The sequence below is a fragment of the Dromiciops gliroides genome, chromosome 4 (assembly GCF_019393635.1).
Source record: "Dromiciops gliroides isolate mDroGli1 chromosome 4, mDroGli1.pri, whole genome shotgun sequence".
Lineage (NCBI taxonomy): Eukaryota > Metazoa > Chordata > Mammalia > Microbiotheria > Microbiotheriidae > Dromiciops > Dromiciops gliroides.
In genome coordinates, this window is record NC_057864.1 from 373201884 (window position 1) to 373225898 (window position 24015).

General features: G+C 38.0%; 1 protein-coding gene across 3 annotated transcripts in view; it reads left to right on the forward strand.

Annotated features, from left to right (window-relative positions):
- Positions 1–24015, forward strand: part of PDE7B (phosphodiesterase 7B) — a 455595-nt gene that overhangs the window by 401738 nt on the left and 29842 nt on the right. For all 3 annotated transcript variants that reach the window (XM_043962873.1, XM_043962874.1, XM_043962871.1), the window contains 3 exons: positions 5488–5583; positions 8702–8802; positions 11255–11386. In XM_043962873.1, the coding sequence (XP_043818808.1) occupies positions 5488–5583; positions 8702–8802; positions 11255–11386 (329 nt within the window). The remainder of the gene's footprint in view (positions 1–5487; positions 5584–8701; positions 8803–11254; positions 11387–24015) is intronic.

Genomic DNA, 24015 nt, shown 5'->3' on the forward strand with positions numbered 1-24015 from the left:
ATTAATACAAAAAAATTAAAAATTAAAAAAATTTTTAAACACATTAATAAAAGAATAAAGGTCCAGACAAATGATATTCTGCACAACCCCCCCCCAAAAAAAAGAAACTCTCTAAACTACTCTGTCAAATAAAAACTACTGCACTCCTCAATCAGGAATGGGAAGGGAATAAGTATTTATACATGTGCCTAGCACTATGCTGAGTACTTTATAATTACTATCTCATTTGATCCTCACATTACCCTGAGAGGTAGATGCTATTATTATCCCCATTTTACATTTGAGGAAACTGAGGCAAATAGAGGTTAGGTGACTTGCCAAAGGTTACTCAGCCAGTAAGTACCTAAAGTTGGATTTGAACTCAGGGCTTCCTGATTCCAGGCCCTGTGTTCTCTATCCACTGCTTTGGCCCAAGTTCATGTTCTTTTCATTATTCCAATGTTATTTTAATATAAACACAGAGTTTTAACATATCATAAGTAGCCTCACAGAATTTCATTATATAATTATATACCTAACATATATATATATATATATAATTATATAATGAAATTATCACAAGTAGTCTCACAGAATTTCATTTTATAATTATATATCTAACATCTATGTAGAGCAATTAGGTGGCACAATGTATAGAGCACTGGGCTCAGAATCAAGAAGACTCACCTTCCTGAGTTCAAATCCAGCCCCAGATACTAGCAATGTGACCCTGGACAAGTCACTTATCTTTGCCTGAAAAAGAAAATTGCAAACTACTGCAGTATTTTTGCCAAGAAAACCCAAAAATGGGGTCACAAAGAATTGGACATAAATGAAAACGATTGAACAATGACAACAAAAAGTTTTTATGTATGGGGATATAGAGATAGATATAAAAAAATCAAGATAGAGATATCCGTTATAGCTGGGCATAATCAATAGGAAGCCTTTAGAGCCAGGAAAACTTTGGTTCATTTGTGCCTCTGACACATAACTGGCTATGTGATCCTGCCAGGTCTCTTAACCTTTCTAGCTATGCTTTAAAAGTCCCCTAGTCCTCTCTTTAAGATGATACTTTTCAGAGAAGTTACCCATTTGCCTAGGTAGAGGGCATGCCCCCATCTAAGTTTCCTATATTAATGAAATCATAAGTCTAGTCTGTATCCCTTGATTTCAGTAAAGCTTTTGACAAAATCTATTGTTCTATCCTTGTGGACAAGACAATGAGATATGAGTTAGATGATATTACAGTTAGGTAGACCCTGAAGTATTTGAATGAAGAAACTCAAAGAGCCATCATTGATGGATCAGTTACAACCTAGAAGGAAATCTCATACCATAGGATTTGCCCAAGACTCTGTGCTCATTAACATTTGTAACCATAATCAGAATAAAAGGTGTAGGTGGCTGCTTATCGAATTTGCAGAAGACACAAAACTGGAAGAGATAGTTAATAATACCTTAGAATCCAGAGTCAATTAATTGAATTTATTAGGCATCTACTATGTGCTACTATGGGCAGCTAGGTGGTACACTGGATAAAGCACTTGTCCTGGAGTCAAAATGACTCATCTTCAAATCTGGCCTGAGACACTTACTAGCTGAGTGACCCTGGGCAAGTCACTTAACTCTGCTTCAGTTTCCTCATCTATAAAATGAGCTAGAGAAGGAAATGGTAAACCACTCCAATATCTTTGCTGGGGTCATGAAGAGTAGGACACAACTGAAATGACTCAACAACAACAAATGTGCTTCTATGCTAGGTGCTAGAGATACAAAGGTAAGAGTGGGGGGGGGGGAAGGTAAGAGTGAAACAGTTCCTGCCCACAAGAAACTTAAGATCTAGCAAAGAGAAACAACATATACATATAGTTGGATCCAAAATAGACAGAAAGGGGGCAGCTAGGTGGCGCAGTGGATAAAGCATTGGCCCTGGATTCAGGAGGACCTGAGTTCAAATCCGACCTCAGACACTTGACACTTACTAGCTGTGTGACCCTGGGCAAGTCACTTAACCCTCATTGCCCAGCGCAAAACACACACACACACACACACACACACACACACACACAAAACCAACCACAAAATAGACAGAAAATAGATAAATGATAATGGAGTGGGGGAGAGATGTTAACAGTTGGAGTCATGTTGTTAAAGTAACATTCCGGGGGCAGCTAGGTGGTGCAGTGGATAAAGCACTGGCCCTTGATTCAGGAGGACCTGAGTTCAAATCCAGCCTCAGACATTTGACACTTATTTAGCTGTGTGAACCTGGGCAAGTCACTTAACCCTCATTGCCCTTCCCCCCCCCCAAAGTAACATTCCAGAAATATCTTGATGGTCTAGAATGAAGGGTAAAATCTAATAAAAATGAAATGTAATAAAAGTAAATTTGAAGTCCTATACTTGGACTCAAGAAGCAAGTACAGGATGAGAAAGGCATGACCAAAAAATGGCTCATCTGAAAAATATTTGGGAGTTTGAGTGGACTTCAGGCTCAACTGTGACATTACAGTAAAAAAATTAAAAATAAAATAAAATAAAAAGGCTCATGTGACCTGAAGCTTTATTAAGAGAAAGATCAAGGAAGGCAATGGTCACTTTGTAGTTCACCCAAGTCAAGACACCTTGGTAGGGCAGTGTTCAGTTCTGGATGTCACCTTTTAAGACAGCTGTTGATAAGCTGCCATTGACAAGCATGGAAGAGACTATGATGGGGAGAAGACTAGACATAATGCAATATATGACTCAGTTGATGTGTGATCATGAAAAATGCTAGATGTCCTCAAGTATTGGAAGTGCTGACATATGAATTATTAATTTCAGATTAGTTTTCCTCATCCCCAAAGAGCAAAACTTCCTTAAAATGTATATTTGTATAAAAGTGGCATGGGCTGTCTGAAGGACTGTCCCAAGGGTGGTAGGTTCTTTTACTAGACGCATTCATGGTTGGCCACTTATTGGTGATATTGAGATAACTCCCACTCAAGTGCCAATTAGAACACTACTCTCTTCCAACTCTGAAATTCAGTTCATCTGTAATGATTTGTTTTATTTTGTAAATGGAACCTTTCTCAATGGCAAAAAAACATGAAAGAAAACCCCAAATGGGGTCATGCAGATGACCACATTATTCTTTTGCCTGAGAAGGGTTCCATATTTAAAACAAAACATAGTAAAACAAAAAAAAATGAGTTGTGTTCATCAATCCCTTCATAAAACCTGCCTAAATATAACTGAATATCAAACAGGTAGCTGAGAGCTAAAGAAAATTACATACCTTACCTGGCTGAAAAAATAATAGGAATAAAAAAAGGTCATATTCTGTGGTGGTAGTATTTTGTTAAGCAAAATTCAATTTTCTGGTCAATTGGCTAAAATTACTCTGTATATAGTAGATATAACTCTTCTTAGGATTTATTCTATAGTCAAATGACTATGGCTGTATAAGGTACAATTATAAAGGAATGAACTGATGCCACCCAAACTTAATGAGATAATATAAGGGAAGAATCATTGAATTTGGAGTCAAAAGACCTGGGTTCAAATTCTGACTTTAACATTTGCATCCTGTGTTACTTTGGACAAGGTGCTTAGCTTCCAGGCCTTGGTTTCTTCATCTTTAAAATGAAGGAGTTAGGGGCAGCTAGGTGGCGCAGTGGATAGAGTACAGGCACTAGAATCAGGAGTACCTGAGTTCAAATCCGACCTCAGATGCTTGACACTTACTAGCTGTGTGACCCTGGGCAAGTCACTTAACCCCAATTGCCTCACCCAAAAAAAAAAAATCTTAAAATGAAGGAGTTACAGTAGATAATCTCTAAGGTCCTGCCTAACTCTAAATATATACTATCTTTTTTTTGGGGGGGGGGGCAAGGCAATTGGAGTTAAGTGACTTGCCCAGGGTCATACAGCTAGTGTCAAGTGTCTGAGGCTAGATTTGAACTCAGGTCCACCTGAATCCAGGGCCAGTGCTCTATCCACTGCGCCACCTAGCTGCCCCTAAATATATGCTATCATGATGATGCTAAGAAAACCTATTTTTATTATACTAATTATAACAGCAGTTTCATGTTATAGAAATAGATAATTATAATAATAACAATAATAATAGCATGTACATAGTATCTACCAAGTGCCAGGCACTTTACAAATATCTCATTTGACTCTCACAACAGCCCTGAGAGGTAGATGCTATTACTATCCACATTTTATAGTTGAGGAAACTGAAGCAAACAGAGATTAAGGGACATACTTATGAGGTCATACATCTATTCAGTTTATGTGGCTTGATTTGAACTCTGTTCTTCCTGATTTGAGGCCCAGTCTCTGTCCACTATGCCTAAAGTATTCTCCTTTACAACAACAGGTAACATAGGTAGGAAAATTGAACCATTATAGAGAATATCTGGTAAGGAAACCAGCCAGTATGTGTCAAAGGAAGGATTTGAATGCTGTCTTTCTGAGTCTGGGGTCAACTCTCTCTATATACCAGTTCTTAAAAGTACATTATCAAAGTATGATCCTTAGACCACTGCTCTTTAGACCCTGAGATTCTAACAAGGGGACTGCCAGGTAAAAATTATTTTCATAATAATATTGACATTATTTGCCTATTAAAATATTCCTCCCTTCCCCAAACACATATCTCTATAAGGCCAGATTATCTTCATATATTTCAACCGAAACAACGTATTGCACAGATGGATGCAGAAACAGATGTGTGACTCCAACTGTCTCTTATTAACCCAGACATTCAAGAGATTTCTAAAAATATATAAAACAATGCCACTCTTTTCCCTTAATTGTTTTATTTTGGAAAATACTGGTTTTTATGAAAATATCTTACCATGGGGCAGTGAGGTGGTGCAGTGGATAGAGCACTGGCCCTGGATTCAGGAGGATCTGAGTTCAAATCCAGCCTCAGACACTTGACACTTACTAGCTGTGTGACCCTGGGCAAGTCACTTAACCCTCATTGTCCTGCAATAAATAAATAAATGAATGAATGAATAAATAAATAAATGAGTGAATGAATAAATGAATGAATGAATGGATAAATAAATAAATAAATAGCTCACAGGAAAACCTAAGTTAGACTAGGCCATAATGATGTCCTCATTCCTCCTAAAATGTTTCAAAAATAAATTGGAAAATTAATTCCATTAGAGCAGGGATTTCTGAACCTCTTTTATGTCATGGACCCTGTTGTCAGTCTGGTGAAACCTATAGACCTCTTCTCAGAATCAAGTTTTTAAATGCATCAAATAAAATGCAAAGGTTTATAAAGGAAACTAGTAATATGATTAAAATGAAATATGGATAAAACCATATAAAGATGTAATTTTCCCCTCCAAGTTCACAGACCCCCCTCCTAAAATCAATACACAGCCCCCTAAAGTGTTTATGGATGTCAAATTAAGAAGCCCATTATTAGGGGGTGAGGAGGGTTGATATCAGATTTTGTGAACATCTTTTTTGTTTACTGACATTTACATTTTCCTTTAGGAAACAGCCTGGTCACGTTGCTGTGCCACCTCTTCAACACCCATGGGCTTATTCATCATTTTCAGTTAGACATGGTGACCTTACATAAGTTTTTAGGTAAGTAATTTCCTCTTTGTTTGCAAACAATAAAAAGGGGCACAGCTTACTTTTTAATGTGAGGGGTCAGTAGTCTCAAACAGCCTATTGTTGTCATGAGGGGCCAGATTTATTCATCATTCTTTAAAGGCTGGTGTAGAAAGACTAGTAAAGAGTGAAAAATGACCTATACTCTTTTATAAGAAACAGGATGACAAGAAATTCTTTGTCAGTGATAAATTCAAAAATTCAACCAACATTCTTAAGTACCTGTGTTGTAAAAATCTGAAAAATAACAAGCTAAATACGATGCATTCCCTTACCTCAAGAAACTTGTACTCTATTAAGGCAGATAAGGCTTATGCCAAAAAAAGCTGCAATGGAAAATGAATATACATGGTACAGAATACATATGAATGTTTTGAGGGAGAAAAGATCTTTTTTTTCCAATCTAGGGCTATTGGGGGAAAGGTGGCAATAGAGCTGCACCATGAAGGATAAGTCAAATTGCAATAGGGGTGGGAGAAGGAGATTCTTTTTTATATATTTTTTGGAATAAAACAAGCATTTCCATAACATAGTATAATCAAAAAAGATGATTGCACATGAAATGGCAAATCTATTATGTACAATCTGCTATTCCTTTTAAATATATAATAAAGTTATTATGTAAATTTTTTTGAGATTCTAAGCACAAGGAATGAAATGGGCAAAAATGGTTAATGGAGAGTATTCATGATTAGGCCAGATAATAAAGTGTATGAAGTGGGGAATAGGGTGAAATACAGCTGAAATGTGGAGGATGTGTGAAAAGTAAAAGCCAGGAGGAGCTGGACCAAGATTGCAAAGGACCTTCCAACCTGTGATAAGGAATTTGTGCTTTATTTGGTAGGCAATGGACAAGCATTGCAAGATTTATGGCAGTTGAGTGGAGTGAGCAAAGCTATAATATTATCTATGTGATGGTTGTGAAGGATAGATTGGAGAGACTGAAAGAGCAGTTCAGATGCTATTACAACAGTGCATGAGAGAGATGAAGATAGGGATGACTGAAGGAGCAGAAAGACATGGAGGTAAAAAAAGCCAACAGGATTTGGCAACTGAATGGAGGTGGGGAAGAGGTGAAAGGAAGAACAGGAGTGATCACTCTTATTTTAAGCCTGAGTTAACTAGGTGGATCACAATGATATCAGCAGAAACTGAGGGACTGAAAGAAGAGATGAATTTTGACAACATGAGGAGTTCCATTTGAGGCATGCTGAAATATCAGTAGGACAGATGGAAGAAAATGTCCAGCAGGCTGTTAGAAATATGGAACTAGAATGTAACCTTAATTTTCAATAAGTTCATTTGTTCATTACCATGTAGCATGCATAATTGTTTTGGCTTTTAGCATATTTCCAATTGTCTACCTGTGGATTATCTAGGGTACATTTTACATTCCAAAGTGGCTTCCCACTGCCACCCATCATGTTTCTAAAGTACTTTCTGCTAACCATTAGTAGATTTGTTCTCAGAAAATACAAAGTCATTTTCATGCAAGCCCAAGAAAGCTATAATTGTGAAATGAATCTTCTGTGGGAGAAAGGATATCACATAATATACTCATTCCAATAGAAATGTGTGGAAATATCCATAGTCCAGTTTTCCTCCCACAAATACAGCCAATCTAGAGTTAATTACATGTGGCTATGGAAAAGAGATGTTATGAATAAAAGTATTTTGTGTGGTTAGTTTTTATTTCTCTAAAAAAAAAGTTTTAGAGAGATATTTGCAAAGTTTTCTTAGACTACACTGATCCATTCATATGAATATCTGAAAACATTAAATAATTATACTAAGAACATATGAGGATTACAATCATTGGCTTACCTAAAAAATAAAAATTCCAGAGTAAATGGCATAGCATGCATCTCTTACATACATATATAGTGACAGTTACAGTTCTCAATAGTCATAGTACACATGTTGACTATTTTTTAGATATATGTTGGTTTATTATTTTTATTTTATTTGTGATTTATAATTTAATTTTACACATATATCAAACATAGATCTAATATACACATAAACATATAGGATATATATAATTTATATTTTCTACATTATTATATTTAGATATACCTAGATATATTCTAGTACATATAACTAAGTCTTTAAATCCTTATCAATTTAAATAAATATGTGACAAATTTGTTTCAATATAATTACTATATAAGTAAGACCTAAATAATTCATATATGTACAATATATATATATATATTTATGTGTGTGCATATAGATACATATATACATCCTGTACCCTTCCCAGCACACCCCTCCCCCACCTTCTTTTTTTTTTCTAGGTTAAACATTTTTATTTATATTTACCTTAAAGTCAGCCGTAGCTGTAAGCCTACCAGGAGGCTAAGGGCTATGGTAAACAGCAAACCTAATGTCCCTTCCTCCTCTGTCCCCTCACCCCATCCCCTTTGATTCAAAGGGTTCTCTGTACCTGGAAGAGGACAGAAGGAGTGTAGGGATAAGATGATAATTTGACTTTAACAAGGTGGAAACAAACCCAAATCCCCACTTCACCCCATGCTATAACCCGAGTTCCAGCCCGAAGCAAGCAAGAGCCAGGGGTCCACATGTTTGCCTAAAGTCAGTGTGTATTAGGCAAGGGGTAAAAGATCCTTTGGAGATTAGTAACCTTAGGCTGCTACTCAGTTGTTTTTTTTTTAAAGGAAAATCCCTTGATGACATATTGGTCATAAATGGCAGCACCCTAAAATAATTACATGATACTGAGGAGTAAATGTACTCTTTTTTCTACATATTTATTTTACTTCTGAATGAAAGCCTTCATGAGAGCAAGAAAGGGGTGATTTATGAAGGAGGTCAGGAATTCTCTAGGGCCTCACAAGTCCTTTTAGTCCCTTTCCCCAAAATCCCTCCAAAAAAAAAAAAAAAGATCCAGTAAGATTGCCAAGCATGCAAACTCTATAGATTTGGAGAAGGTCTCCAGGCCGCACGACTTCTGGATGTCAATATTTTTAAAGAAAAATAACTCCCAGATTCTAGTGAAATGCTTGTTTGAGCTTTTGGAAATGCCTTGGAAGGTGAGGGTGCATAATCCTAACCTTTGCTTGCCTGCCAGTTATGGTTCAAGAAGATTACCATAGCCAGAATCCTTATCATAATGCTGTCCACGCAGCCGACGTCACCCAGGCCATGCACTGCTTTCTAATGGAGCCGAAGGTAAGATACTATGACATAACTGCTTTTCCATGACCATCTGGAAACCTTAGTGAATTCATTTTCGTGCTTCAATTAATAGCCATTACATTAGAAAAACTTAGTTTCATATCTTTTACAAAATTAATTATAGCAAAAACAAAAATATTTTGATAGCATTTTAAAGTTGGTAAAGTATTTTTTATTGACATTGGCTCATTGACCTTTACCACAATCATGGTCATTTTACAAGTTAGTGAACTGAGGTTCGATAAGGTGAATTAGGAAGTCAATAAACATTTATTAAGTGCCTACTATGTGCCAATTGTTGCTTTTGAGTTGTTTCAGTTGTGTTCAGCTCTCTGTGACCCCATTTGGAGTTTTCTTGGCAAAGATACCGGAGTGGTTTGCCGTTTCCTTCTCCAGCCCATTTTATGGATAAGGAAACTGAAGCAAACAGGGTTAAGTGACTTGCCTGGGGTCACACAACTAGTAAATGTGAGGCCAGATTTTAGCTCAGAAAGATGAGTCTTCCTGACTCCAGGCCCAGCACTCTATCCACTGTGTCAAATAGCTGTCCTACTGCACCACCTATCTGCCCTATATGTAGTCTGTCATACCTATATTTTAAGCCGTGGTCCAGAAATCTACATCTCACTCACAAACATCATTATCTTGGCCTGTTTACTAGTAAGTATCTAAAGTCAGATTTGAACTCAAGTCCTCCTGAATCCAGGGCTGGCACTCTATCTACCATGCCACCTGGATACCACTTTGTGCCAGGCACTGTAGCTCATATTCTAATGGGGGTGACAACTTGTAAATAACCAAGAACATAGAAGATTATATAGGAGATCATTTCAGAGTGTTAGAAAAACCTTACTTGGAGAAAACCATTCCCCATAGCAAACCATGTCGTATATATCACTTAGCTGGTAAGTGCTGGAAAGTAGACATTTGTCACTCACAAATACCAGTGATTTCATTGACCTGAGAAAATATATTGAGTCATACTGGGGGTTAATTCATGGCTTCTGATTTCCAAAATGACATTGGAAGTACTTCAGGCTCAAATTATGATTAATGTAGGCCAAACGTGACAGAGTTAGCTCTGAGCACAACTCCAAGACATCAGTTGTGAGGAGTCATATGGTGATGTGACAAAGCCAAAATCAAAGGAACGTATGCTTCATAAAGCAGGTGATTCTATACTAGGTTCTAAACTAATTTCATGCACAGTTATGCATAACCTGGTATCTGAGAATCAAATACTGATTTGAAGTTTCTTTAAAGTTTTAAAAGAATTTCCCAACACCACATACCTGGACAAATCATTCTGCTTCTTCAGGATTCAGATTTCTGACCTTTAAAAGTATTAGATTAGTTGGTCTCAAAGGTCCTTTCCAATTCTAACAATCTATGAAATTGTGGACCAAATCTAAGGGCAAAATTATTCCAATAAAAATCTAAGAAAGTGAACAGAAAGTTGGATGGAGGTCAAAGCTAGGAACTCCCAAAGGCAATGTAGCCAAATGACTAAGCAGGGAGGTGTGAATTGAGTCCAAGAGCTAAAAGGCTAAAGATAAGGGGTAGTCTGCATGGAATACAATCAGGGAAATACCACATGGGAGGAAACCTTGAAGCATCAGCAACTAAAAGGAATTAGCCTGAGACACCATCTTTTTTTTGTTAGCCATTTCCCTTCTTTGTTCAATTGTGATATTGAAGCTATACTCTCTGACATGCAATTTCTCTCTCTAAAATGCCGCCTATTCAAGGCTGTGGGGGAAGACCTACATCAACTTTAGCCATTCAAGTTGTAAATTGTTAACCAAGCTCTCTCCTTGGGTCTACCACCCCTCCCATTCTACCCAGAAGTAGAGAAGGCTCTTTGTCATTGTGCCTGAGCAACCTATAAGAGGATTTCATTACATTTGATCTAACGTAATCCAGGATACTTCTTATTGCACAATGAAGATACCATTCAAATTCTACAATTCAATTTCATTATTGCAATTGAGCCCTCTCTCAACCTGTTGTAATGTGTGACAAGGATGGTTTGGCTATTTTAAATTCACAGATAATCCAAGAATACCATTGGCTTTCATCTCAACAATTTCTTCACTAAATCATTTTCCAAGCCAATCTGACTTGTTCCTTTTCTCCTATCCATAGTTTGATGAAAGTGCTAACAAGATGTGAAATAACCAAAAAGTTAGCGGTGGAGATAGGGAGAAAGGATTTATATAATCCACAAATTGAATAATCAAGTATTGGCCGTAATCCTTGACAACTTGGTCACGTGAGTGTCATCCCAAAAAATGAGCTACAAGAAAGCTATGAATTGATGAAGACCTGATACACTTACCATAATCCAAAAATTATGACTCATTTGAGGTTTGGTTTAGTAAAAAAGAAATATTGACTAGGCTGTAGGAACAAACTAATAAACTGTCCCTCTCTGTTGTTTCCACAGCTCAGCAGCTTCCTCACACCACTGGACATTATGCTTGGACTGCTGTCAGCTGCAGCCCATGATGTAGATCACCCAGGGGTGAGCCAACCATTTTTGATCAAGACTAATCACTATCTTTGCAGTCTATATCAGGTAAGAAAACTTAGCAACTCAATTTGTTATTTAGATAATGCAAAGGAGAATACAGCGAGGTAAACAGCTATTGGCCTCTTGCTCAACACTGACTCCCTCCCCTCCAAAGATGACTGTGTTTCTGGTACAGTCTCAATGACATGGATTAAATCAGTAATCCAGTACAGTCCAGATCAAGAAGAATGACCCTACCCAAAGTCACTTCTCATTCTTTAATACTTCTATTACCTATAATTGTGTCCGTGTTTGTAAATGTCTTTTGAACAGAGACAACATGTACACATATAGGTATACGTAGACATACAGATAGATATAGCTACTAAAAGCTTAAAAGCCCATTGAGACTTTTGGAACACCAGAAAGAATGAGGCACTAGCAGCTAGTGGGATCAGGAAAGGCTTCATGTCAAAGTTATGCTTGAATGGAGTTTTAAGAGGAACTGGAGATTCTAAGAGACAGAGATAAGAAGGGAGTACATGGTAGGCATGAAGGATACCAGTATAAAGACACAGAGATAGGCTATGATGTACCATGCATGTGGAATAGGTTTGATTGTACCATGGAAGTGCATAAAAGGGAATAATGTTTTCTATGGCTGAAAATGTAGTTTGTGCAGATTGTGAAGGACTCTAAGGGCCAAACAGAAAAGCCATTTATAGTTGCTGCTAGAGGTAATAGGGAGCCACTGAAGCTTATTGAGTTGGGAAGTGATGCAGCTATGCCTGCACCATAGGAAAATCACTATAGTTCATTCTTTCTATGTTTGTCACAATGAAATAGCTGCAAGATAAGAACAAAACACAAAACTGAATAAATTGATCAGACTGAGTGGTCTCAAGATCTCTTATTGTAATTGTAGCTTAAATATGAAATCCTATCTCAGAAATGATAGGATGGCAAATGAATTCCATCAGATTCCTTGGGGTCTAGATTCTTTTCTCTTTGACAAAATGGCTACAAGAAAGAGAGCATGGGTGATCTAGGATTAAGATGATTTCTGTTGAAAAGAAATCTAGCTGCTCAGGGATCCCTCATAAATGGCAGCCATTATCCAAGACCACTGCACTTTAGAGAATCCAATTGGAGGCCGTGCTTATTTGCTGTTAGAAGCAATGAAGTTCACCTGATGCATCTAAGGGAACTTTCTCGAACAATCAATGAAGTATTAAGGATCTCCCATATTCCAGGCACTGAGGGGGACACAGGGATTACAAATAAGTAGGTACATGGGGGCAGCTAGATGGCGAAGTGGATAGAGCACCGGCCCTGGATTCAGGAGTACCTAAGTTCAAATCCGGCCTCAGACACTTAACACTTACTAGCTGTGTGACCGTGGGCAAGTCACTTAACCCCAATTGCCTCACTAAAAAAACAACAACAAAAAAAAACAAACAAAAATAACAAATAAGTAGGTACAGTGGTTCTGGCTCTTAAGCAAGCTCACATCTTCCAGTAATATGCTCAACTTTCAATCTGCAAATACAAGAGCTAGACTGTGATGGCTGGTGGATCAGGATTGTACTGAGCTTCTAAACCACAAAAACCGGCTACTTCCTTAGATCATTAGAGCTGGAGGGAACCAGAGAGAATCCCTTGTTCTCTATCAGTAACTTTTTCCAAGGTAGATAGAGGGTCATAGAGAAAGGGATATTAAGAAAACTAAAAAATGTGCTAAATGATGAGAATTAAAGTCATATATCTGTGCTTTGTTGTAGCAAAGTGCTGACCCTGATTCTTGAAGATTATGCCAGTGGTGTACAATATCCAGTAGGTCCCACCAACCTGGAAAGTCTTTGATAGGGAGCAGGAATAGACCACATGTCTGTTGCCCAAGAACCAGCCTAGCTGAGTTATGATAATAGCTAACATGTATATAGTACTTACTATATGCTAGGCATTGTGCTAAGCACTTCACAATTATTATCTCATTTGATCCTCACAATTCTGGGAGGTAGGTCTTATTGTCCCCATTCTACAGGTGAGGGAACTGAGTCAAATAGAGGTTAAATAACTTGCCCAGGGTCACACAGCTATTAAATATCTGAGGGCAGATTTGAACTCAGGTCCTTCTGACTCCAGGCCTAGCACTCTATCCACCGTGCCACCTAGCTGCAGGGAGAAGCTCACTGACACAGACTGATTGCAAGGTGATGAATTAATGATGGTGGGATAAAAAAAATACTCTTAAAAGTATCTCAGGGGGCGGCTAGGTGGCACAGTGGATAGAGCACCGGCCCTGGAGTCAGGAGTACCTGAGTTCAAATCCAGCCTCAGACACTTAACACTTCCTAGCTGTGTGACCCTGGGCAAGTCACTTAACCCCAATTGCCTCACCAAAAAAAAAAAAAAGGTTTCTCAGAATTTACTTGAAGAAGTCATGTGAATTTGAGTACAGCCTATATTTACTTGAAAAAGGCAGAAATGCCCTCTAAAAATCCCCAGTGTAATCAGCTTAGGTAACCTCCTTTATATCTTGAGACTTCCTATGTCATACGCATCAAGCCAACTTTTGATACATTAATATTCCTGACATAGTTTTCACTATCACAGCATTTATATACTGTACTACCATGAAATCCTGCAGCTATACCAACAATTTCTAAGATATGAGGAGCAAAGGAGATAACATGTAAAGAGCTTTGCAAACTATAGTGGCTGAATAAATAAATGGTAGTGATTGTTATTATTATTTTTTTTCTTTCTTTCTTTCTTTTTTTTTTTGCGAGGCAATGAGGGGCAAGTGACTTGCCCAGGGTCACACAGCTAGTGTCAAGTATCTGAGGTCAGATTTGAACTCAGGTCCTCCGGAATCCAGGGCTGGTGCTTTATCCACTGAGTCACCTAGCTGCCCCTGATTGTTATTTTTAATATTCTATCCACTAATTCTTGCCCATCACATTAAACTATGAGCTCTGGGTATTTGAAATGTCCCTTAATTAATTGTAATCTATTAAGCTATCAATATATTTATCTTCTAACTGTTAAATAGCTAGATTATAAAGTATTTTATGCCCAAGGAAGAATTAAAATCCTCATTTCCCATGATTGAAGAAGTACACAGCACTTGTACTTGGGCATATGATTCCTAAAAAGATATAATGTACTCTGGTTACAAAAGGGAATCAGAAAGAAAGAAATCAGAAACATCACAGAGTAGAAAAATGAAATAATTAAGTACCCAGTGCTAATCGATAAATTAATTTCAAAAGAGAGAGTAACTTATTTCAGTCTGAACTGAAAGCTTCTTTAAACAAATGGATTCCTTCCCTAAAATTTTGAGATTCAGATTCTTTTGAAAACAAAATTTCTCAGTCTCGTTATGAAAAAAAAAAGTTATAATAATTCAACTTAACAAATAGATAACCACAGTCTCTACAATGAAACTGACAGAAAACATAAGCCCTGAAGGTTTGGCCTTTGTACTCTATGATGCTATATGTTCACAGGTCCCCACCAGTGTGCTTCCTAGCAGGATTATCAGTTGAAGATCATTTTAGCAAAGGGTATTTACTAAAAGGGTACAGTAAAGAACAGTTGGTATAAAACATCCCTCCAAAAGCATGTGACACAAGTACACAGAGAGTCCATGGGAAAGTAGACTCAAGGATTGAGAGCACATGTTACAAAAAGATTGAATCCCTAGTCCTGGAAGTTCTATCACTTGAGCCTTCAAAATGTCCCCTTTAGATATGGGTGTAGTTTTCTTTTGGCAACCACCTCCCTTGGCTGTTCCATGTATGCTAGTAGGATGCTAGTGGGAAGATGGGAAGTCCTCAGAACCTCCAAAAGAATTTTCACAAACTCCTTTTCCAGCCAAGACCAAAGCAGAAGCACATCCCTCCCTAAACCCAAGTGTTCCTTCTCAAAGATAGTTCTCCCTGGAGCAGCTAGATGGCGCAGTGGTTAAAGCGCTGGCCCTGGATTCAGGAGTACCTGAGTTCAAATCTAGCCTCAGACACTTGACACTTACTAGCTGTGTGACCCTGGGCAAGTCACTTAACCCCCATTGCCCCGCAAAAAAAAAAAAAAAAAAAAAGATCAAAGATGGTTCTCCCTTCTGTCCACTGCTAGAAGCCCACTAACCTCCAAATCTCTCTCAAAACTGAACTGGGATTTGATATTTTACAGGGCATGACCAGATGTCCTCAGCTCATCTGAACACTATTCCTGTACAATGTCACTTCCCCTTCATCCAGTGGTTCATCAGAGACAACTAAATTGATCAAAGCCTGTTAGCACTTAGTTGGAATGCCACTGACTGATTTGACTCAATCCAAATGCATTCCCAAGTGCCTGGTTATGGTACCATTTTATCATTTACTTTAGGTAAGATGGGGTGACTAGGGTGATTTGATCAATCCCTACTCTCTTATGTTACATTTTACATGTATATTACATAATGACAATTATATGGTGCTTTAATGTTTGCAAAGCACTGTACATGTCGGAAGTCATTTAAGTATAGATCTCTATAACCCTGTCAAATAGGCACTATCAGCGTTATTACTGTCTTCATTCTATAGATGAGGGGATATAGTAGTGAGTAGCTTCAATGACCAACTGACAGACATAGTTTTTGCTGCTGGAAATATTCTTTGCATTGTGCTGTAGACATTGTCAGTTAAGCGAGCCTTATATGTCATAGCTGGTCTGACAAAGCAGCAATGACTTGACAAAAATGGCGGATCACAGAACTGTCCTTGGGCAAAAAGTTTGATGCTGGTATAATTGTCTAAAAGATCATCTTTTTGAACATAACGGAAAAGCTCTATGAAGGTAGAAATATTTCTTGTCAGGTGCAAATTAGCTCTTATTTCTACCATACCTCTCCAAAAATCTTCACTCTCTGCATGAAGTTGTGGACAAGGCATTGACATATATAACTCTAGATAAATTTCAAGTCCTAGGAACAAATGGAAAAAAATAATTTTTAAAATGCACATATACTCAAAGAGCTTTATAAAAAGAAAAAAAAGGTTACAGTAGGGTCAATGAAAATTTAGATTTTTATCACAATTCCCCCTCTTTTTTTTTTTTTTTTTTTGGTGAGGCAATTGGGGTTAAGTGACTTGCCCAGGGTCACATAGCTAGTAAGTGGCTGAGGGCAGATTTGAACTCAGGTCTTCCTGACTCTAGGGCAGGTGCTTTATTCACTGTGCCATCTAGCTGCTCCTCCCCTCATTTTTTTTAAATCACTGAAATGAAATTATATAGGAGTTAGAAATTCTAAGGGAAGATATTTAAGTAAACTAATTAATAATGTTCTTCACAAGGAAATCTATTGTTTGTATAGAAAAAGAAAGATTCTTTTAAAGAGAAAAAGGCATTAAATAAAATGTCATTATATAATGACTATGAACAAAATGCAGGGTTTAGCATTCAGGAACATTGGTTAAGGGAATATTTGAGGCATGATGTGTGCATTATCAAGGTTCCTATCAAAGAGAATAAGTAGAGAGGATGCCAGGAACCCTGTGGGTTTCTGAACACCCTTAGCGTGACTTCCCTATAAAGCAAACTTATGAGGAGCACATCCAAATAGAAGAGGCCTTCCTCCCTTTCCTTTGCATATCTTGGCTCTTTGGGTTGGACAGATAAGAGGCTCCCAGAACAATGTCCTGCCTATTCCTCTCTCCTTAGATAGAGGAAGGGACCAAGCCACATGAGGGAAGGCCAGGTCACGGAGATGTTTCCATTGTTTGTAACCAAGGGGCTGGGTTCCCTGACTGAAGAGCTTCAGCAGTTCATAGCCAAGTAAATGCATTTGAGACATTTCTCTCCTGACTTCTTTCCAGGTCAGAGATTAGAAACCAACCGGGGCGAGATGTCAAGAAAGACATTATGGGGCAGCTAGGTGGTGGAGTGAATAGAGCACTGGCCCTGGAGTCAGGAGGATCTGAGTTCAAATCTGGCCTCTGACACTTCACGCTTACTAGCTGTGCGACCCTGGGCAAGTCACTTAACCCCAATTGCCCCACACAAAAAAAAAAAAGAAAAAGAAAGATATCATGCACTGGGATAGAAAAAATAATACAGAGTATCAAAGCAAGCCACCTCCTAAAATCTGATGAAGGGGTCAGCAATAGGGCAAGATAGGCTTGACATCACAGAGTACCTTCAAACAGCTGTGATCTCATCCAAAGGGGCATTTTTCCTCTGTTGATTCAGTTTGCAGCCTATATGTAGTCCTGTGTAATTCTTGCCCACATCCCTCCTCAGGTCCTCCATCCAACAACCTGAAGGCCTTTTCTTTTTTCTTCTTCTTCTTCTTCTTCTTCTTCTTCTTCTTCTTCTTCTTCTTCTTCTTCTTCTTCTTCTTCTTCTTTTGGTTTGGCAGGGCAATGAGGGTTAAGTGACTTCCCCAGGGTCACACAGCTAGTAAGTGTCAAGTGTCTGTCATCATAGTTGAACTCAGGTCCTCCTGAATCCAGGGGCAGTGCGCCACCTAGCTGCCCCCCTGGAGGCCTTTTCTCAGACCTTTTCACATTTCATAAGTCTAGATGGGCCTCAATTATTTCTCCCCTCCAAACATGCCCTGTATTTTTTCAATACGCTTTTGCTCAAGCTATGCCTCACACCTGAAATGCCCTATCGCCCTCCTGCACCAATTAAATTCCTATCCATCCTTTAAAATCCAAAGCAAGCATTACCTCCATTGGAAACTCTTCCTTGACCCCCCTATTCCCTCCAGCCCCACATGCCACTTTGTTTCATACTTCTTTAATGTACTTATCATATGACATTATGAATTATAGTTAAGTTTATAAATATATAGTTATAGTTATGCCTCCAATCCTGCTCTGGAATCCAGATAACAGAAGTACTCACCACCCACCCTGAAGCCCAAAACCTCCATTTAAGGATGTTCCCCAGCACAGCCGTGTCTTATGCCTCTCCCAGGCTATATTCCTGATGTCCTCTGCTGTGTCTTCCACCATTAGAATGGAAGCTCCTTGAGGTCAGGGACTGTCTACTTGTATTTGTAGAATACCTGGAGCATTTATTTACTTGTATTTGTGCCAAACATAGTGAGTGCTTGGCAAATAGTAAATACTTAATAAATGTTAGTTTGTTTACTAGCTGTGTGACCCTGTTCAAGTAGTCACTTAACCCTCATTGCCCCATAAAAGAAAAATAAATAAATAAATGTTAGTTTGTTCCCATGTCCATGATAAATTTTGCATCCTCCCAGGGCTTTGTTATAGCTTCCTAAATACAGTAGGCAGTTAATGAATGTCTTTTGAATGAATTAATGTTGGGTTTTTTAATTGTTAAAGAAAGCTGTGTGTGACTCTGAGCAAGTCACTTAACCCTCATTGCCCCGCAAAAATTAATTAATTAATTAATTTAAAAAATTTTTTTTAATTTTAAAAAAGAAGAAACAAAGCCAACCTGGTTTAGCTCAAGATCAAATATTTGGTACAGGCTAGCTAGCTATATGTTAGAGGGAAGCTAGGTGGGGCAGTGGATAGAGCACCAGGCCTGGCATCAGAAAACCTGAGCTCAAATCTAGCCTCAGATACTTACTAGCTGTGTGACCCTGGGCAAGTCACTTAACTCTGTTTGCCTCAGTTTCCTCATCTGTCAAATGAGCTGGAGAAGGAAATGGCAAAGCCCTCCAGTGTCTCTGCCAAGAAGATCCCAAATGGGGTCATGAAGAGTCAGACGGGATGGACTCTGTATAAGTCATTTAAAAACCCTTTTTGCTTCAGTTTCCTCATCTGTCCCAAATAGGGCCAAGAAGAGTTGGACAGGACTGAAATCAACTGAACAAAAACAGCTATACGTTATTAACTAGTCAAAAGGAAGCCTATTTAAAAGAACTTTTTCAAGTTCTCTGTGATTTCAGCACTTTGGACACCTGCACCAACTGAGAGATTTCAATCCGTCTACAACCCAGCAGATGGTCTTTATGAATTTCTATAACCAAAAAAAAAAAAAAAAGAGCTTCTATGAACTTATGATCGTCTTCAGATGATCGTTCATTTCAGAGCTTTTCTAGATATATAGAATTTATCAGAGTTTGCACCCCACTAATGATGCCTCTGAAATCCAAAGATCAGAAGTTATTAGTTGACATATTGGGTAACATGCTGGACTTGGAGTCAAGATATGCCTGAGTTCAAATCCGTCCTCAGGTAATCAGTAATGGGCAAATCACAAGCTCTCTCACCCTCAGTGAAATGGGGATAATCATAGCACCTACATCACACCATTGTTGTGAGGAGAATATATATGTAAAAAAAAAATCAAGGATCACTCCCATGCCACAATAAATCTTTCAAGTATAATTTCAGAAGCAGATTATTTTACATAAAAAAGTGATCGTTTGTGTAAAATAGAACATCCATCATTTCCTATGCTACTTTGAAAACCTTTAAAGTGTTTTTCTGAATTATCCATCATAACCACATTGAGTTAGATTAGCTCTGTTAACCTCATTGTATACCCCAAGCCAGACAGATGGAAGTAATATCCCATAGGTAGAACCAGGAATGACACTCAGCTCCTAGTTCAGAACTCCATCTTTTGAAAACACATTCCTTCCACGTATAGAAACCTGGGTATATTTCATATAGTTTCACCCCTCAGCAAACAAATAAATAAGGAAATAAATGAATTAATTAATAGGTAGATGGATGGATGGGTGGAGAGAGAGAGAGAGAGAGAGAGAGAGAGAGAGAGAGAGAGAGAGAGAGAGAGAGAAAGAGAGAAAGAAAGAAAGAGAGAAAGAAAGAAAGAAAGAAAGAAAGAAAGAAAGAAAGAAAGAAAGAAAGAAAGAAGGAAAGAAGGAAAGAAAAAGAAAGAAAGATAAATGGATGGATGGATAGAGGGATGGATGGATGGATGGGTGGGTAGATGATAGATAGATAGATAGATAGATAGATAGATAGATAGATAGATAGATAGATAGATAGAAAATGAATGAATGAATGAATGAATGAATGAATGAATGAATGAATGAGATGCTTCCTATACAGGAGTTGTTAATCTTTTTTTGTGCCATGGATCCCACTGACAGTCTAGTGAAGCCTGGGGTCTCCCTTCTCAAAACGATGTTTTTAAATGCACAAAATAAAATCCACTGGATTACAAAGGAAACCAATTATGCTCAAATGTAATTAAGTTCACCAACTCCTGATTAAGGGACCCTGCTCTAGGAAGAAGGATTGATAATGTTTATTGAGGCTCAAGCATAATGTGTCTATTTCTTCCTCTGAGACATCTCTGACCCCCAGCCTTACAGGCATTACCCCAAGTAGAGAGCTTAGGTTGGAAGGGGGAACTGTTGTTTTCTCAGTGCTACAACCAGCTTCCCTGGTAGATACAGGATGAACAAGAGATAACAACAACAGGGGAAGAGAAGCCATGCTCATGTTGCTTTCATTCAGGATCAAAGTCTTATTCTCAGCAATCAGAGACCACAGAGATTTCTTTTTAGTCTGAGGAGCCCAGCAAAGGGATAGACAAGGTCCTCGGACCTTCCCAGCTTATTCGGAAGGACCTCAGCAGACAGATCAGGCTTCATTAGCTAATGCAGTTTTTGCTTCTACTTTTCCTGGGCAATTAAAAATGAAAGCACAGAATGTTTCCCTGTTGTTTTTCTTCCTATGTCACTATATATTTAAAAGTTGTAATTAACTCTGATTCCAGTTGTACACCATGACTCAATTATCTGCATCAGGCTTGCTGTTATTTTAATCAGAAGAAAGCATCCAGTAAATAGAACACCATTTAAAGCTTCATTGCCTGATAAATTCCTGCTGAACTATTGTCAAAGATTTTTATCTCCCTCCACCTCTCTCTCTGTCTCTTTCTCTGTCTCTGTCTCTCTCTCTCCCCCTCCTTCTCCCTCTTCTCATATCTCCTCTTCCTTTTTTTTGTCCTTCTTTTCCTCTTTCTCCTCTCTGATCCCTCCTTTTTTCCCTCTCCTTTCTTCCCTTTTTCTCCGTTTCCTCTCTCTCCCTCTCCCTCTTTTCTCTCTCATTTCTCCTCCTCCTCCTCTTCTCTTCTTGTTTTCTCTCGCTCCCTCCCTCTCCCCCCGTCTTCCGCTCTCTCTTTCCCCCCCTCAAATAAAGACATTCTTTCTTGATCTTACTTTTAAAATATGGAAGTACTGACATTTTATTAAAAGTCAAGAACAAAATAGCTATTTTGCTCCCAGAGTTAGTAATAGTTAAAGATTTGTGGGGACTAAAAGTCAATTAAGGGTTTTGCCATTTAATTTTGAAAACCATCTCCCTCCCCTAAATGAAATATGTATTGGTTTTGCAGCCCTGAAAGGCATGCATTCACCTTTTAACTTAAATATGACCAATAGTATTTAAGTTGTGAATATAAAGGTTGGGAAATGCCATACTAGGTTGCCATGGGAGACCGTAATATCCTCTAGTGATTCTTAAAGAAAAAAGTAGACAGAAGTTTTCCTTAGTATAAGTTTTCAGGGATATGTGATTTTTTTTTTACACTATTAGATAATTCTTCTCTTCTCACTTGTAATTGGACTCACCCTGTTTATTCTTTATTATCAATTCTTCTATAGAAGCTTTCCTTTTTTCAAAAGAATCCTTACTGCTATTGACTATTTAGCCTCAATAAAAGTTTAGGCATCTGTAAAAAATAAATGAAGCAACTAAAGATAATCTGGGTGTAAGTATTTGCTTAAGAGACTTAATAAGAAATAAATTAAAGGATTGTTAAGCAGCAGTGAGAGCCCAAATGAAAACAGACAACCTAAGTTTCTAGTGACCCCAGTTGGTACTGTTTGTTATTGTAGCAGTGTTCTGTGGGTGAGTCTTGAGTAGAAATGGATAAAGTAGATTATGGAAGCAACCCAGGGTTGGAACTTAGCAGAACAAGCATCCCAGATCAAGCAAGTAAAGGATTTTAGAGTACTAGAAAAGACATTATTGAAATGGAATCTAGAGACTAGTAATGGTCAGTCACTCACAAGCAGTTGTTAAGCATTTTCTAAGTTCTAAGTTTTCTAAATTGCACAGTTCTAAGCACTGTGCTATGGTGCGGAAGCTAGGCAGTGCAGCAGATAGAATGCCTGGCCTAAGTCCAGAGGATATGAATTCAACCGTGGCCTCAGATACTTAGCTGTGTGACCCTGGGCAAGTCACTTACCCCGTTTGTCTTAGTCTCCTCATCTGTCAAATGAACTGGAGAAGGAAATGGTAAATCACTCTAGTATCTCTTCTGAGAAAACCCCAAATGGGGCCATGAAGAGTTGGACGGGACTGACATGGAAGAAACGACCAAACAACAACTGTGCTAGGTACTGATGATACAAATATAAAAAATGAAACAATCTCTTCTTTCATTCTTATTATATTCTAATGGGAGAGACAACAAGTATATGTGCCAGTATATTTCATAATAAACAATAAAGAGTTGTACATAATAATATAGAAAGAAATACAAATAAATACAAATACAAAATAGAAAAAAAGAAAACTAAAAGGGGGTTGAGGTTCTGGGAGAATGGAGAGGAGAAAGACTAGATATAATAGGAGCAAAAAGCAGGTTCCATAGAGATGGGGGAATAAGAAAAGCTGAAGGATAAAGAAGTTGAGATTGTAGACTCAGAAGAGTTCTGAGTGATTATGTCAGAAGTTTGGCCAAGCTGAGTGAAGCTAAACAGAAATAGAGATAAAGGGGGCTACAAAAGGAATTGTGAGGTGAGAAGGCTAACAGGGGAGTTCAACCTCCGTGTTGAAATCACTGCAGAGAAGAGCAATGGATGAGACTGAAAGAAAATAATTAGTTGGATACTGAAGTCAAGAAGAAAGGTGGGGTTGTATCTTGGAGGTAAATAGATCTAGAGAAGCTAGTCTAAATGTATGTAGTAGATGTCAAGAATGTTAACCTTGTTATTCTCTCCCTGCGCAAATTTTACCATTTCTGGTGTATCTAGCAAAAATAAGCTTAACATATAAAGGGCTACATGGGCAATACTGATTGCTAAACCATCCCAAATGGTATAGCAGCCTGAAGACAGATTTCCTCACTAGACTTTCTCTGCATCTCCACCATTTTATCCCAGTGCCTGGCATATAGTGAGCATTTAGTAAATGTTTTTGACCGATAAGCAGTATCAAGTCCAATTACTGTTTAATTATCATTTATGTGTTTATCTTTAAGTCCCTGCCCTATTTATAGACTATACCCAACATACAAACAGGTTGTGTTCAGAAGCTTGTTTGTAAGAACACATTTTTTGAAGTTATAAATAGTAACTTAGGCTAACCTATAACATAGCTTTAAAAAAAAATCAGCATTACTAATTAGCAAAACTAAACTTGGACTTTTAGGAATGCAGCAACTAACTAAAGAAATGCTTCTCATTTTCTAGGTCTCACCAGTGTAATAACCCTTACCCCTACTCCCTGGGACAGTTCTTGCTGTTTCATTTACATGGGACATTCAGAGATTTTGTGTTTATAAGATGAGGAGTTCCTGTATTTGTAATTCCTTTTCCGCAAATGGTACATAGTTCCATTTTTGTGATGTGTAGCCTTTTGGGTTTATTTTCTGTCATATCCAACCCACTCTGATGCCATCAATTTTCCTGGTGTTTACCTAGAAATTAAGTTCCCCTTGTAAATTTCATAAATGCCTTTTTT